Source organism: Chiloscyllium plagiosum, chromosome 28 (genome assembly GCF_004010195.1).
Source record: "Chiloscyllium plagiosum isolate BGI_BamShark_2017 chromosome 28, ASM401019v2, whole genome shotgun sequence".
Lineage (NCBI taxonomy): Eukaryota > Metazoa > Chordata > Chondrichthyes > Orectolobiformes > Hemiscylliidae > Chiloscyllium > Chiloscyllium plagiosum.
Window position 1 is genome coordinate 45833591 of NC_057737.1, and position 16738 is coordinate 45850328.

The 16738-nt window shown below is 40.4% G+C and overlaps 1 protein-coding gene across 3 annotated transcripts in view; it reads left to right on the forward strand.

Annotated features, from left to right (window-relative positions):
* Positions 1–16738, forward strand: part of zzef1 (zinc finger, ZZ-type with EF hand domain 1) — a 259977-nt gene that overhangs the window by 28354 nt on the left and 214885 nt on the right. For all 3 annotated transcript variants that reach the window (XM_043718816.1, XM_043718818.1, XM_043718817.1), the window contains exons 4-5: positions 2448–2625; positions 9473–9672. In XM_043718816.1, the coding sequence (XP_043574751.1) occupies positions 2448–2625; positions 9473–9672 (378 nt within the window). The remainder of the gene's footprint in view (positions 1–2447; positions 2626–9472; positions 9673–16738) is intronic.

Sequence of the window (16738 nt, forward strand, 5' to 3'; positions counted from 1 at the left end):
TTACAATTCTCTCTAAGATTTTGTCCACAACAGAAGTGAGACTCACCGGCCTATAGTTACTAGGGTTATCCCTACTCCCCTTTTTGAACAAGGGAACCACATTTGCTATCCTCCAGTCTTCTGGGACTACTCCTGTAGACAAAGAGGACATAAAAATCAAGGCCAATGGCTCTGCATTCTCCTCCCTTGCTTCCCAGAGAATCCTAGGATAAATGCCATCAGGCCCAGGGGACTTATCTATTTTCACCTTTTCCAGGATTTCCAACACCTCTTCTCTACATACCTCAAAGCCATCCATTCTACTTATTTGTGCCTCAGTATTCTCATCGACAACAATGCCCTGTTCCTGAGTGAATACTGAAGAAAAGTATTCATTCAGTGTCTCCCCAATCTCTTCCGCCTCCACACGCAACTTCCCCCTACTATCCTTGACTGGACCTATTCCTACCCTAAAATTTAATGATTAATCTGTCATTATTTCTGGACCCTTTTTTTAAAGAACCAGTATGGAAAATGGGAGACCCTGGGGATATTATGGGAGTTATTTTTGCATTAGAAGAATTTTGAGTGTGAAACAAATGTTGAGGCACACTAATTAGGTTTGACTTTAGAAGGAGCAGGTTTCTTTGGCAGTGGGCCAAACTGATAGCATGGAAAACTGTTGGTTCAAATTAGCAGAAGTCCTGGTTCAAGTTAGATGTATGAAACACTTACTCACAGTGAAAGAGATAGTTGAGAATTGTTAGGAAATAGATAGCCTCAGTGTAAGAATTTGATTTTGAAAGTTCCAGAGGTATTTAATTAGAACCTTGAGGGTGTTATTTGAAGTTATGTTAGTCTATAATCAGTAGTGTGACTTATTAAGGAAGAGGTTACGAAATTCTCAAGACAAAGAATTGAACAAAACTATTCAATCTTTCAAATTGTGTAATTTGTTTATTCTGTTCCACCTTTTTGTGTAATAAACTTCCGTTTTATTGTTACAATTGGATCTTACAAGCTTGTTTCGATGAAAGACCATTTTAAAAAAAAAACACACTGTGATCTATCAAATCAGATTCAGGTTAGGATTTCATTCGTCCTGCAACATCATCAGCTGGATCACAGTATGAGTCTTAAGTCGCTGTGCCAAGTTTACTTCACATCAACTACGTGACATTCAATATTCCTAAAGAGTGAGACAGGGAGCAAAGTACTACATTTGCAAAAATATCAGCTGAATAGCGCAAATTACACAGTAATAGGATGTTGACATTTAACCACGCCTGTGTATTGCTCCAAGTTGCTGTGTCATATAAACATAATGAAATACCATTGGCATTCCTATTGTTTTGACAGCCTAATGAAATGACCCGTTATAATTCACTTGTTATCCAAATCTCCATAGAATCTTAGATAATTTTAACACACATGCCAACGTTTTGATTCTGGTCCTATTTTGTAATGGAGTTGATGGGAGTTCAGATACATGCTATCCTGTTCTACAGCACTGTCTGTTGATAACACTGACTACCGATGACTCCAGGTCTCTCCAAGGACATTCGACATCCTCCATCCCTGACCTGATTCCCAACACCCTTTCATCACAAAAAATAATCGTGCTCGCAATGATCATGCATGCCTCCCCTCCAGTCCCCCGTTTTTTCCCAAGCTCAGGCCTGACTCTTCTGAGCTGTCTCGGTACTTAGCCATCTACCTGATACTGTGTCCTCTTCCACACCCAGCTGGCATTGTGTCACCACCTCACCTGTCTCAAACTGCTGGCCACCTCCCACCTCATTTGGACCCAGGTGTGAAAATCTGTATTATTTGCAGGCATGAGAATTACACACATTGTAGTTTATTTTAGCTCGTGAGTTTGAGTCTCACTCCGATTGTCATTGCAGATTTTGAAACAACTAGATGTATCCCATGATTTGACAAGCAGTTTGGTAAATACGTCCCAAAACAAGATAACATAAGTTATTCAACTCCGATTGAAACATCATTTGGAGTTTGTTTGAATATCTGTGTTTCGAAGTTTTTTTTAAAAAAGTTATTTAATTTGATGACTTTAAACTCGAAGTTAGTTTCTTGTATTGCGAGGGATAATACAAGAAACTGGACGTGGGTATTGTGACATTAAAAGAACCAACAGAAACTGATAACAGCTCACTGATGTATATACCGATTACATTCAGTGCCTGGTTTGACATTTGTTATCCATGTCATGCTTCAAATAACCTGAGGTAAGATGTAGTCTGAAACACTTATGCCCTCAGGTCACGTTGTAATCTAGTGGTGATATCGCAAGCATGCCTCTTAAAGATATATAGACAGACTAACTGTAACTCCTTCCATAATGGAATTCAGGAAACCATGGATCATGGATAAGCATTCATAAACAGCTGTGTATTTTTGTTTGAATTGTGTCTATTAAATGTAATGTATTTCTCAACTCTTTACAGAGCAGACAATTCAGTGTTCTACAGATAGCGATCGAGAGCTGGATAAGTTGAAGATGATAATCAAGTGCTACACCACCATAGAAGCATCTTCAAACTCTACAGATATTGACAAGATGACCAATGGAGAAACCACTTCCTATTGGCAATCAGATGGGAGTTCTTGTTCACACTGGATCAGGTGGGCAGACCAATCATAGCAGAAACCTTACGTGTGCATACTCATATGGGGATCACTTAGCTCAGCTGGCTGGACAGCTGGTTTGTGATGCAGAGTCATGCCGACAGCATGAGTTCAATTCCTGCAATGGTTGAGGTGCTCGTGAAGGAACCTTTCTCAAGCCCTCCCATCTCTAATGAGAAAACATCCCTATGGTCCTTTATAGCTATGGCAACTTCACCTTTTACCTTTGTATTTTGCTTGTAGGAACGAATATTTGTTTACAGAAGAACCTCACTTATGAGATGATCGGGCGTTATTTCATTCGCATAATTGATTATTCGGTTAATTGATTTAATGCATTTCCTCTGGGGTTCTGTTAAGTCTGCTCCCTGTCCAGGAGACTAGGCAGCAGCAGCAGCAGCACCTCGTGCGAACCCCTGCCCCTCCCCCAACCCTGTCCAACACCACCACCACCGTGGACCCCAACCCCGTTCAACACCGTCCCCACCCCCTGACCCCAATCACAACTCTGTCCAGCACCGCACCCAGCCCATGCCTGGCCCCAAACCCATCCAACACTGCCCCCAACACCGTCCGCGCCGCCAACCCCATCCAACGCCACCAACCTGCTGCGCCCCTGTCCAGCACTGCCCTCCCAGGGGGCAGCCGGGCTCTACACCAACAACAAGACTGCTGCTGCTCCTGCCTTTTGAGGGGTGAGTCTCCAAATACCATACGCACGCACACCTTTTTACTGTGACTTTTTGACAGGTTCCACCTTTGTCCTGTACAGGACAGTATTGGTGAGATTACCTGGGGAAGAGGGGGTTAGGGTGCACGCCTGTGTGGGGAGAGAGAGAGCGGGAGGTCAGTCATTTGGAGACAGTGCCTGGACTCCCATCGATGTCCTGGACTGTTCTCAGCAGCATTTCAGTATCCTTCGGATAATCGATATTCGGATAATCAAGGTTCCTCTGTAGTTCTCAGACTAAATTGAGTTTGAGTCATGAAGATTGAAGTAATTTAATCATTTGTGCCATTTTTAAGGGAATGGAAAAATAAAAGTTTCCAAGTTTGTTAAATATGTAAAGAATTAAAGTAAAATGAAGTGAATTTGTAGATCTGTTTCAAGTTAAAACATGCTTTCTGGATAAAGGGACTTGAGTACAAATTTATTAAGAGGCAACCTTAGTACTGATACAGTGCTACAAGCAAAGATTTATATTTTTAAAAAATTACAAGTCATAGGCATCATTGGTAAAGCTAACGTTTTTGCCTATCTCTAACTTTCCTTGTGAAGACGCTGGTGGACGTTACATTGCTTGCTAGGCTAGTTCAGAAGGTGAAGAACTTTCATGACCCTGACGAAAGAAACCCCACTATTCCATGAGCCATGGCAAATGTAAAAAATGGCCAATTGAATCGCCAAAATGGTTACATTGCTTGATCTTGATGCTGTCTAGGGCAAAAGAAATTCACACCAGGTTTCATTAGTAAACAAGAAAAACCTTATCTTATAAACAAGCATATCCTTTAACAAGTGGTTGAAATTGATTAAATATAAACCGAAACAACTGTGGATGCTGTAAATCAGAAACAAAAATGGAAGTTGCTGGAAAAGCTCAGCAGATGTGGCAGCATCTGTGAAGAGAAATCCGTTAACGTTTTGGGTCCGGTGACCCTTCCTCGAACTTCTCAGATGCTGTCAGACCTGCTGAGATTTTTCAGCAACTTCTGCTTTTGTGGCAAAATTTATTATTCACTTACTACACATTTAAACTGTCACCTTTAAACCCAAACATGCACACTTTTATTCACAAATAAGATAGACATAAGATAGATGCAGCTCTGTAGAAATATTATGGGTGGGAAATATAGGAAGAAAGACTCTTGTGGATCAAGAGTCCAAAATGTGAGGGTGAAATGAAGTAATTTTCTCTCAGTTCTTCTGTTTTTGACATGATGTCACATGATTGGCTGCAGAGTATGGATGATCTTCAATTGAGTAGACAGTCAGTTAGACCTAGGTCTTTGCTTAAGTTGGATATTCTTCTTTTCAAAGCCTATGAGGGTTGCTTTTTTTCCTTTATTCTGAGGATGAGAAAGCAAGTCCTGTCATTACTTGTAGATGTCTTTCCAGATGTCTTGAGTACAACTACCTTTCTCAATTCTGTGACCAATGATAATTTGAAAATTGAATAGCTGTTGCTCGGCACCTGTTAATTCCAAAGCTACCTAGTGCCAGCTTGTCTCTTAAAAAGTATCAAATCCAGTTTTTTTTTTAAAGTAGTTATATGACTCTCTCTAACCAATAAATGAACATCTCACAGATATATGTTTGACCTTGGAATTGTTTTTTGAAAAAAAGCACATTTGGTGCATTCTCTGCAAACAGCAGTGTCCAAATTTTCATTTTTTTTCCCATGTTAATTTTCAAAAACATTTATGTAGTCTTTACTGAATTAAACAGATTGCTGAGAATCTAACATCCCCTATAGCTGACCATGATTTGGAGATGCCAGTGTTGGACTGGAGTGGACAAAGTCAGAAGTCACATGAAACCAGGTTTTATCACTTCACTTGAGCAAGGAGGGGCACTCCGAAACCTTGTGATTTTAAATAGAATTGTTGGACTATAATCTGGTGTTGTGTGACTTCTGACCGATTGGTGAGGCCAGGCAGATGTCCTTCTTGAAATGACTTTAGTGAATCTGATGGGTTTTTACAATAATTCAGCACTTTTATTGCTACCAATACTGATTTCTGTTCCAGGTTTATTCTACAATCCTATATTTGAATTAAAATTTCGCATCTGCCATGCACATGAAAATTAGGAATCAGTAAATCATTTAGCTTCTCAAACCTGAGTTTTCATCCATTAAGATTGGGACTGATCTTCTACTTCAGCTGCCACTGTGTCACTTCTTAACTGTGTTCTTTCTGAGTGCAGTTAAAATAATCTTTGCTCTTTTATAACAATCAAAATTAATAACCTCACACTTCCCTACCTTGTTGTTACATCTGCCCACCCATTTGATCTACTGTATCTCTTTTGCATACTCTTGCAACTCTTCTCTAAAGTTACATACCCATTGAGCTTTGTGTTGTTGGTTCTGATGGATTTATTTTTGTGTTCCATCAATTACAGTTGCCAAGTTACCAATGATCTGTTTATTGTTTAAAAATGTGTTGCTGGAAAAGCGCAGCAGGTCAGGCAGCATCAAAGGAGAAGGAGAATCGACGTTTCGGGCATAAGCCCTTCATGCCCGAAACGTCGATTCTCCTTCTCCTTTGATGCTGCCTGACCTGCTGCGCTTTTCCAGCAACACATTTTTAAGCTCTGATCCCCAGCATCTGCAGTCCTCACTTTCTCCTAATGATCTGTTTATCACTATTTTCTAATTTCTGTAATGAGAGAATAATGCAACTGTTCAAAATAGTGGCATCTGGGCCCAAGTACCTCCAGGGAAACGAAATACACATGCGGGAGAGAGGAATACAGGTAATGCTGATGGTGTTAAGGTGAGGTAGAATGAGAGGAACATATATTTTTTTCTCTTTTTGCAGTGGAAGACACTGGTTTTGCACCAGAAATAGTGGATAACTATGGCCCTACTATTTTACATAAGCTTTTTTATCCTTACTCTGCTTGCTTTCTGTTAACCAGTCTTCCATCCATGATGATGTTATGCTTAATCCATGGGCTCTTATCTTACATATTAATCTTTTGTATGACCCCTTACGGAATGCCCTTTTGGAATCCGGGCATGCTATATCTATTGGTTTCCCTTTATCTAATCCTCAACAATCTCCAATATTTGTCAGCCAAATTTATTTTAATGAGACTGTTAATTTTGTCTGTTTATACTCTGATTTGCTACTTGCACTAAGGCTTCTTAATGACTTATATCAGAGTATTTACTCTGTAGTTCTCTTGTTACTCTCCCCTTCCTTGAATAATGGTGTTGCATTTTGTAACTTGCAATTAACTGTGACAAAGAGAAACCATTCTCGAATTTGAGGAATTTCAGAAAATAATATCTAGTGCATACATTGTCCTTTCACCTGCCTCTCTAATATTGCTAAGATGCAGGCTATCAAGTCCTGGAGGTTTGTTTTCATGAGCTCCATGGCTATTTGTTTTTTCTGTATGTTTGTGTCTTCTGTGAAAACAGAAACAAAATGTCTCTAATTCTGAAGAGGAGTCTTATTGGACTTGAAAAATTAGCTGTTTCTCTCTTCACAGATGTTGTCCGACCTCCTGAATGACTCCATTTTTATTTCAGGTCTCCAGCATCTGCAGTATTTTGCTTTCAATAACAAATAATAAAAGTAATAATAATAATTATAATGAACTAATTTATAACAATACTTCCTTTCACCTAACACCATCAGTATTACCTCTGTTCCTTACTCCCTCAGGTATAGTTAGATTCCCTGGATTTACTTGGGCCTGGGTGCTATTACACAGAACAGGTTGCATAATTTTGTCATTACTTTTAGTACTGCAAACGACTAAGTAACAAATCTAATCATGACCACAATGTATCTGTAATCCCTTTGGCAGACATCAGGAACTCAGTACTGTTCTTGGCCCTTGAGGTATGGATCTGAAAATACAACTAGAGCAGTTAGCTTCAAGATCTAAATAATCAACCTTTGATCATTTTCAAGCTCACTTAGATGAGATTCCCTAAAGTGTGGAAACAGGCCATTTGGCCCAAGAAGTCCACACTGACCCTCCGAAGAGTAACTCACCCATTTTCCTCTGACTAATGCACCTGACACTATGGGCAATTTAGCATGACCTGCACATCTTTGGACTGTGGATGGAAACCAGAGCACCCGGAGGAAACCCACACAGACACGGGGAGAATGTGCAAATCCACGCAGACAGTCTGAGGCTGGAATCGAACCTGGGTCCCGGATAACCACTGAGCCACCGTGCCACCCCAAGTTCAACTTAGTTCAAAGTTTGTTTATCCTTTCATGGAATGTGGGAGCTACCAGCATGGCAAGCATTTATTGTTTGTACCTAATTGCCTACGAACAAAGGGACCATTTCAAGAGGACAGTTAATAGTCTACTACCTTGCTGTCAGTCCGGTGTCACATGTGGGTCAAACCAGGTAAGGATGGTAGATTTCATTATTTAAAGAACATTTGAGAGTCAGGCCAATTGAAAATAGTTATTATCATAATTAAAATTGGTTTTATACACCAATTTTATTCTTTGAATTTACGTTCCATTAGCTGCCTTGGGTGAGATTTGAACTCATGTTCTCAGAGTATTCATTTGGGCTTCTCGGTTGATAGTTCAATGACACTACCACTATGTCACCATCCTCCTCCTTCTCCTACCATCTCAAATAAAAAGAGAGAAAATATCAAGAAAGTGAGAGTGCAATGTAAAACCTTAGTTGCTCCCAGAAATGTATCTACCCAGTGCTAATTTGCACGGTTCTCAACATGGTGTCAGAAAGCTTCGAGAGAATCTCAGATCTGCCTGATCCTTTTGCACTTATGTCTATAACTGAGTTTCACATATAACATGACTTAGGTAGAATTTATGCAATAACATGAATTATGCCTCTAGAGAGGAAAAAAATCAAGCACCACACTTTTGGGCTTATGTAAGTAGCTTTGTGTGCTGGTTTGCTGCTGCATGAGATTCTGTAAACTGATGACTCTGAGGGTTGCAATTTAAATCCCATTGCAATCTGTGTTTTGTACCACCACCCTGATTGCTGGCGAGCTCAATATGATCATTTATTGGGCAATCTAACCCATGAAAATGTTACAATTTTTCTTAAAAGCATGGGGTGTTCCTAAACTCTGGTGTTCTGTGGTATCTTTTCAAAGTCCACCCTTGATCACAATGGCTTGGGACTACCTCTGCTTCATTTCTTGATTTCTTCCCATGGCCGCTCACCCAGTGTCATTGCTTCATCAGGCATCTTATATAGACATGCTCACATAATTATCTTATATTTACCTTTTATATTTATATGTTCCCTTTGTATAAATGTCAAGTGTTTTTTTGTTTTACCCATCATTGCCCCAAGCAAGGTCAGTTTGTATGCAATTCCAGTAGTTCGGTGTCAGATCTGGAATGAATTTGGGAGAGAGGAGTGCATTAGACTTTGGTCTATAGGACAGTTAGGTTATGTCTGGCAAAGTACGTCGCTGGTTCACCATGACACCAAGGCTTAAGGGACCAGATTTATAATGAAAGGCAAGAGATGCTGGGCTGGATTTCGTTGAATGGACATAGTTTAAGGGTCAGATTAATAAACAAAATAAATATTGACAATTTTAATGGGTAAATATGTAGAAGTCAATGTGTTGACCACCAATTTAAAAAAGGGGAAACTAAAAAGATTATTTTTCCAAAATGTAACTGATGTATGTTCCTCCATTGCATTTAGAAATATCCTGCATAATTAAGATTTAAAAAGAAGGTAAAGCATGAGGGGAAAAAATACAACTAATTTGGGAAGACAAAACCAAAATGTACAAGACCTGTCCCTGAGAGGTGTCTAGATTTGGTAAGGGCCCAGTACTGGCTGATTTTGAGTTTCAGTATCAGTTCCTTTAATAAGCTGTCGTCAAAAGATGTGTCAAAAGTTAATTTCTTTCTTGATGTCTGTCGTCACCTCTCCCTGCTCAGAAAAAAAATCAGTGTACTGATATTGGGACAAATTGTCAAACTCTGGACTGTGGTGAGAGGTTCAGGAAGAAGAAATTAAATGCAGTTCTCCAGCTTGGTGTAAATGCTTTATTCGTCAAATGTACACTACATATATATGTCTAATTTTCAAACAGAAATTTTCTAAGTGTGAATGAACTTGCTCTTTATTTTGTAGGTTGCGGTTAAAACCTGATGTCGTACTGAAGCACCTATCAATAGCAGTGGCAGCTAGTGATCAAAGCTACATGCCACAACAGGTCACTGTATCCTTGGGGAGGAATCCCAGCAATCTGCAGGAAATCCGTGATGTCCGTATTCCCAGTAACATGACTGGATACGTCACTCTGCTGGACAATGCAAACGTCAACCACCCAAGTAATTGTACAGAGCTTTGCTTTTGGTTGAAATCCAGGGTATAAACAAACTGTCTGTTTAATCTTGCATTGCATTCAGCATGTATGCAGTATACATGGTTTCTAATACAGGCCGAGATTAGAGTGTAATCTGAAGATTAATTCTGACATGCTGGGTGACACAGACTAAGTTATAAAATTCATAATGTTTAGCTCGTGCATGAACCGAAATAGCACTTTCTCTTAGGCACTGCAGCAGCTTGCTTGATTCATTCTGTTTAATTTGACCAAGTTCTTCCAAATGTAACTCTTGTAGCAAGGGAGGGAAAGTGGCTACCTTGGAATTGAATATTGTGGCTGGGCATTGATAGGTAAAATAAAATGGTTCAACTCCAATTTATATAGTGATTGCGCAATCTATATTTTTTGGAGGGGCTAATAACTTGTACAGAATTGTAGATTAAATGTGGTCTATTTTGGAACTTGTGTGAAGTCCTGCATTGTCATCCTTTCAGAAGGGAATTGAATAAATGAGAGAGAAAAAGTACAGCAATACGTGGAAAGCTGAGGTGTGAAGGGAATGAGTTGGATTTGAAAAGATAATGGTAGAATGGCCTCCTGTACTGTACAGTTATATAACGCCTTGAGTACGTCCATGCAACATACAAGACTAAAATTTAACTTTTGGATAAAAAAGACTTGATACTTCATTTTACGCACATGAAGCATGCAGCAGAACAAATTTTGTATAACAGTAAAAATGTTGTAAGAGGCATTAATTTCCTGTGTACTGTTTTTCTAATGGGAAAGTACAGGTTTACTTGTGCATGTACAATGACGACTTCATTCCCATGAAGGGCTTATGCCCGAAATGTCGATTCTCCTGCTCCTTGGATGCTGCCTGACCTGCGCTTTTCCAGCAACACATTTTCAGCTTCATCCCCATGTCACCTTGATGAGCTAGCCAAGCTTCTTTATTCTGGTTTTGAAAAAAAAAAATTGACTGTAATTTTTCTGAACTGAAACTTCTGGCATCCTCTGGGCTTTGAATATATATCTTCATCTCTAGAGTTAAGAGTTTTCAATGAAAGCTGCACTTTTGGAGCAGTTGCGGTTTGTGAAGTTTATTATCAAGCTACCTGTTGAAAAGCGAAATAGTTTTCCCTTACTCATGAAGCTTCCTCGCTTTCTCCATTCCGTAATGTAACGGAATCATACAGTAGAGAGAGAGGCCCTTCAGCCCATCAAGAATCATTACTGACCCAGAATAAAGGCACTCCTGGAGACCCAGTGACTGCAACACGATTGAATTTTACATTAGTTTGAAAGGGAAGGAAGTTGGGTCGAAGACTGGTATTTTAAACTATGGGCATGAAAGCTGGTCTGGCTGAAGTGAACTGGCACACGAGGGAAAGATCATTAGAAACACAGTAGCAGACATTTAAGGACCACTTGAGAAAACTCAATAAGGGCTTACCATTCATGCTTAACTAACACATTTAGGGAAACATCAACATAAGGAAAAAGCATATAACTGCACAAAGACAAGTGGCATGTTAGATGATTTGGTTAGAATATAAAGAATGTCAGTGTTTAAAATGTTAGTCAGGAGGAAGAAATTAGAGCATGAGGGAACTAGCTAGAAATGTAAAAACTTAGCAAGAGTTTCGACAAGTATCTTAAAAGAAAAAGAGGAAATAGAGTTTGTTGGTTCTCTAAAAGAGAGTGAGGAATTAGTAGATAAGGAAATGGTAGATGAAAAGAACAAATGTTCTGCTCTGTCACTGTTGCGGATACAAAACTCTTCCACTAATAGCGATAAGTATGCAAGGAGGAGGGAGAAAGGAACTTGGTGAAATTACAATCATGAAGGAAGTGGAACTCGGCAAACTGATGTCGCTGCAGGCTGTCAGGTCTCTGGGTCCAGGTGGGTATCACTCTAGCATCTTGATAGAGGTTGCCAGTATGGTAGTTGATGTGTGGGTATTAAAGGTTCAGGAAAGGTTTCAAAAAGGTGGGAAGTAACAAATATAATCCCTCTATTCAAGAAGGAGGGGAGGAAGTGATCTAGACTAGGTAGTTTGACAACTTGTGTTAGAATTGATCGTTGATGAGATTATAGTTGCATTCTTCAGAAAGTGCAAGGTCATGCTTAAAAAATTAATTGAAGGTTCTTTGAAGGAGTCTCATGCACTGTGGATTAAGGCATGTCGTTAGATGTACTATACGTGAATGGATGTAAGTTTAAAAAAACTTACATCCAGAACCTCAACGTGAGCTACAAATCTTCTCAAAACTCACTAACTATACTTGAATTTCCAGATGCATTTGATAAGGTGTCAAATCAAAGGGAAAATACAAGGTCATGGTACAGGGGTTAAAGATTACCATGTATGTGCGTAACTGTGCCTGTCTGATTGTCAGGATATGTCAAGACGAGTCCCAGGGAGATGTTTGTTGGGCCTCAACTTTTATAAAAATGTACAGCAATGACTTAGATGAGGGAAGCAAAAGACTAATCCTGAAATTTGCAGATGACACCCAATAGGCAGGAAAGTACATGGTGAAGAAGACAAGGAAGTTATAGGTGGACAGTAATAAGTGTGTTGAGTGAAAGGGCAAAAATCTGACCGCATATAATGTGGGAAAGTATGAAGTTGGTCACTTTGGCTGGAAGAAATTAAATGGAAAATGGGTACGGATTTCCGTGGTGCAGAGAGATTTAGGTGTTATAGTGAGGGTCAGGTACAGCACATAATCAAGAAAGCTAATGGGGTGCTGTTTGTCATTTTGAGGGGCATTGACATTAAAGTTGGGATGTTTTGCTTCACTTATGTAAGATATTGGAGTGTGCATATCTTGAATACTGTCTGCATTTTGGTTTTCTTATTTAAGGAAAGCTGTAAGTACATTGAAGATGATTGAGAGGATGTTTACAAGACTGGTAACCTAGAATGAGCAAATTGTTTTATGAAGATAGGTTGGACAGACTGGGCATGCTTCCACTGCAGTTTAAAGGAGTGAGTGGTAACTTGATTGAACCTTAAAAGGTCCTGAATATCCTAACACGGAGGTGGAAACAGTGTGGGTGAGTCCAGAGGTACAGTTTCAACAGCAGGCCCTTTCAGGACAGCGATGCAAGAACTTTGTTCTGAGGATTGAGAGACTCTGAGACACTTCCTCTCATAGTGGTGGAGGTGGGGGTTTTACAAACTTTTAAGGTATAGGTGGATAGATGCTTGAAAGACAGGAAAAGCAGAAGTTATGGTGGCCAGTTGGTAAATGCGAATGTGGAATTAGAAACAAATACACTAGACTAGGTAATGAATGTTGGAACCGACTTGAGAGGCTGAATGATCTACTTCCTCTCCTATCTCAAATGTTGTAAAATATTTTGAAAACAGCTTTAGATTACTTTATTTAATAGAAGTCTGATATTTAGATTAGTTGTTTTTTGTTTTGCACTGCTTAGACAGATTGTACCTATGAACAGTCACACCTGAGCTGACAGCCCTCCTTTGACAATAGGGAACTGATTTGTTTTTTTTTAAGCAACTGTCTGTTTTTTAGTTGTGAAGAATCTCTCCTGATTAGTTTTGGAGGATTTTAAAGATTTTCTGGTATAACACGGCAACTTGGACAAAATCTTTAGTGGAAACTTGTGTTTATTACAGATTGTATTATTGAAGAGGAGATAAATGTGTGTTTTCCTTTCACATTAATAACATCTGATACATGAAATGTCTTTTGACTTTGTTTAGTTATTGTATTCCAACCATCTATTGTTCTCCTTCTGACATGAAAGATCAAATGATATATTTCTGCCGTCTGTTATATAGATTAATTAGATCTTGATTAAATTCTAAAATGTCTTTTAAATGCCCCATTTTCTGTACCCTTTTTTTCAACACTTGTACGTGACATTTTTCGCACTTTATAAATTGGATCTTTGATTACGGATTATTCAACGTTGATTTTAATTATGTGCAGTAAATCCTTGACCATTGCTATGCAACCTTCAAAGATGCCCACTGCTCCATTCCCCCATCTGCACTTCGGCAAATCTGAACACAAGTGCATCTCTAGCAACAGCACATCTTTACCCAATGAGCTCAATGATTCTATGTTCATTTTGAACAGAAGGAAAGTGTGACTCCTTCTCCCAGCTTACAAGAAATTGAAGTGTGAGGACCCAGTACAGAAGGTAGTGCAGTGTTGGTCCGAGGAAACAGAAGGTCTTCTATGAGATTGCTTAGCGTTAGTGTAAAATTCCATTTTCAAGACCTTAGCAGCCAACCTAAATGTGTATGCCACTACTGTTACAGACCTGGGCGGCACGGTGGCACAGTGGTTAGCACTGCTGCCTCGCAGCGCCAGAGACCCGGGTTCAATTCCCGCCTCAGGCGACTGACTGTGTGGAGTTTGCACATTCTCCCCGTGTCTGCGTGGGTTTCCTCCGGGAGCTCCGGTTTCCTCCCACAGTCACAAAGATGTGCAGGTCAGGTGAATTGGCCATGTTAAATTGCCCGTAATGTTAGGTAAGGGGTAAATGTAGGGGTATGGGTGGTTTGCGCTTCGGCGGGTCGGTGTGGACTTGTTGGGCCGAAGGGCCTGTTTCCACACTGTAAAGTAATCTAATCTAATCTAATCTAACCTCAGTGGTCAGTGTGTAGAAGACGGTGTGCTGAAGAAGTTATTCTGAATATTCCCTGGCTGATAACCACGGATGACCATGGCGATCCACTCCCTGTTGAAGTCGAGGTCTGAGGTGTACCAGTCGGGCAACCATGACCTATACAGGAAATCCAGGTACTACATTTGTAAGTCCATCAGAGACGCCAAGAGGCAATACCAAACCAAGCTTGAGACCCAGACTAACCACGTGGACACCCGTCGTTTGTGGCAAAGCTTACACAAAGTAACAGGCTACAAAGTGAAGTTGAACAGGATTGCAAGCAGCAGTATGAGCTCAACACATTCTATGCACGTTTTGAACAGAAATGCAGTGAATTGACGTCACCCACACCATCAGTCTCGGGTGCACCTGTACCCTTGGTCACTGCTGCAGATGTTAGATTGACCTTCTTAAGGCTGACCAGGGAAAGTGAACAGCCTGGATGGAGCTCCAGGCCCCATACTCGGGTCCTGTGTGGAAACAGCTGGCTGGAGTATATTCACTGGCGTCTTCATCCTCCTTATTTTCAAGCAGATGACCACCATCTTGATGCCAAAGAAAAATCATGCAGTGTGCCTTATTGATTACTGCCAGGTAACTCTGACCTCCATAATTATGAAGTGCTTCGAGAGGTTCGTCATGACTCACATCAACACGAGCCAATCAGATTGCCCCGATCCTTTGCAATCCTCTACAGATGTAACATATCTACGGCTGACGCCATCTCCCTAGCTCTACACTTATCCTTGGAATGTCTGGATAAAAATATACTTATCAGGCTGCTGCTTATTGACTACAGCTCTGCCTTCCACACCGTAATTCCAAACAAGCTCATCTTTAAACTCCAAGAACTAGGTCTTAGCTCCCCCCTCTGTAACTGGATCCTTGATTTCCTGACCTGCAGACCGCAAGCAGTAGGAATAGGCAAAAACACCACCTGCACGATAATCCTCAGCACTGGTGCTCCGCAAGGCGCAGTCCCCTATTGTACTCCTTGTACACTCACGGCTGTGTGGCCAAATTCTGCATCAACTCCATTTTTAAGTTTGCTGATGACACCATTGTAGATTGAATCTCAAACGATGATGAGGCAGAGTATAGGGAAGATACTGAGACTTTAGTGGCCTGGTGTAAATACAACAATCTCTCCATCAACATCAGCAACATGAAGGAACTGGTCACTGACTTAAAGCAGTGGAGTGGAGGACTCTCGCCTGTCTGCATCAGTAATGCTGAGGTGGTGACGGTCCAGAGTGTCAAGTTCCTGTGAGTGATGATCACCGACAGTCTGTGTTGGTCCAGCCATATCAACTTGAAAGCACATCAATGTGTCTAATTCCTCAGGCTAAGGACATTCAGCATGTCCATAATTCACTTGCCTGTTTGTGTAGATGTACTGTTGAAAGCCTCCTATCTGGATGCTTCACAGTGTGGTATGGAAACTGCTGTTCCAAAACCACAAGAAACTTCAGAGAGTGCGAACACAGCCCAGGCCATCATGCAAACCAGCTTTCTATCTATTGAGTCAAGATTAGGATAGTGCTGGAAAAGCACAGCAGGTCAGGCAGCATCTGAGAAGCAGGAAAATCGATGTTTCGGGCAAAAGCTCTTCATCATTCCTGACCTCTGCTTTTCCAACACGACTGTAAACTTGACTCTAATGTCCAGCATCTGCAATACCCACTTTCGCCTGTCTATCCATTGACTCCCAACTATGCTTCCCACTGCCTCAGGAAAGCAACCAACTTAATCAAAGACTCCTCCCATCCCGGTTATACTGTCTTCTACCCTGTTCCATTGGGCTGAAGATACAAAAGTGTGAATGCATGTACGGACAGATTCAAGAACAGCATCTTCCCTGCTGTTATCAGACTTTTGAATGGACCTCTCAAACCTTAATTCTGATCTCTCTCTCGCTTTCTCTCTGCACCTTCACTGTGCTGTAACACTGTATTCTGCGGTCTGTTTTGCTACCCTGGTGTACTTTGTATGGTACAATCTGCCTGTATAAGCACACAAACAGAACTTTGTACTGTATTTTAGTACATCTGAAAACAATAAATAAAAGTCAAATTTGGCAATCTGCCAATTGAAATTTTCTAGGAGTTGGAATTTCCAGCAGCCAAACACTTTCAGTGGTCAGAAAATACATCCTTTTTTACAAAAAAAAACTCATAGATTGTAAATAAGTAGAGGTTGTATTTCAGTTTTACACTGACCGGAATTGATGCATGCATATAATTTCAGTGTGCCTAAGTGAAGATGTTACTGCTTGGAGTTGATGTAAGTGAAACCGACAGCTCATGTTTCATTGAAAGCTGTTGTGTTGGTCAACCTGATCTTCAGTTATAGTTTGGATATGTGGGGTCCTTGAATGCACAGCTGCTTCTCCTCTCCCTTCAGTCTCTCAAAG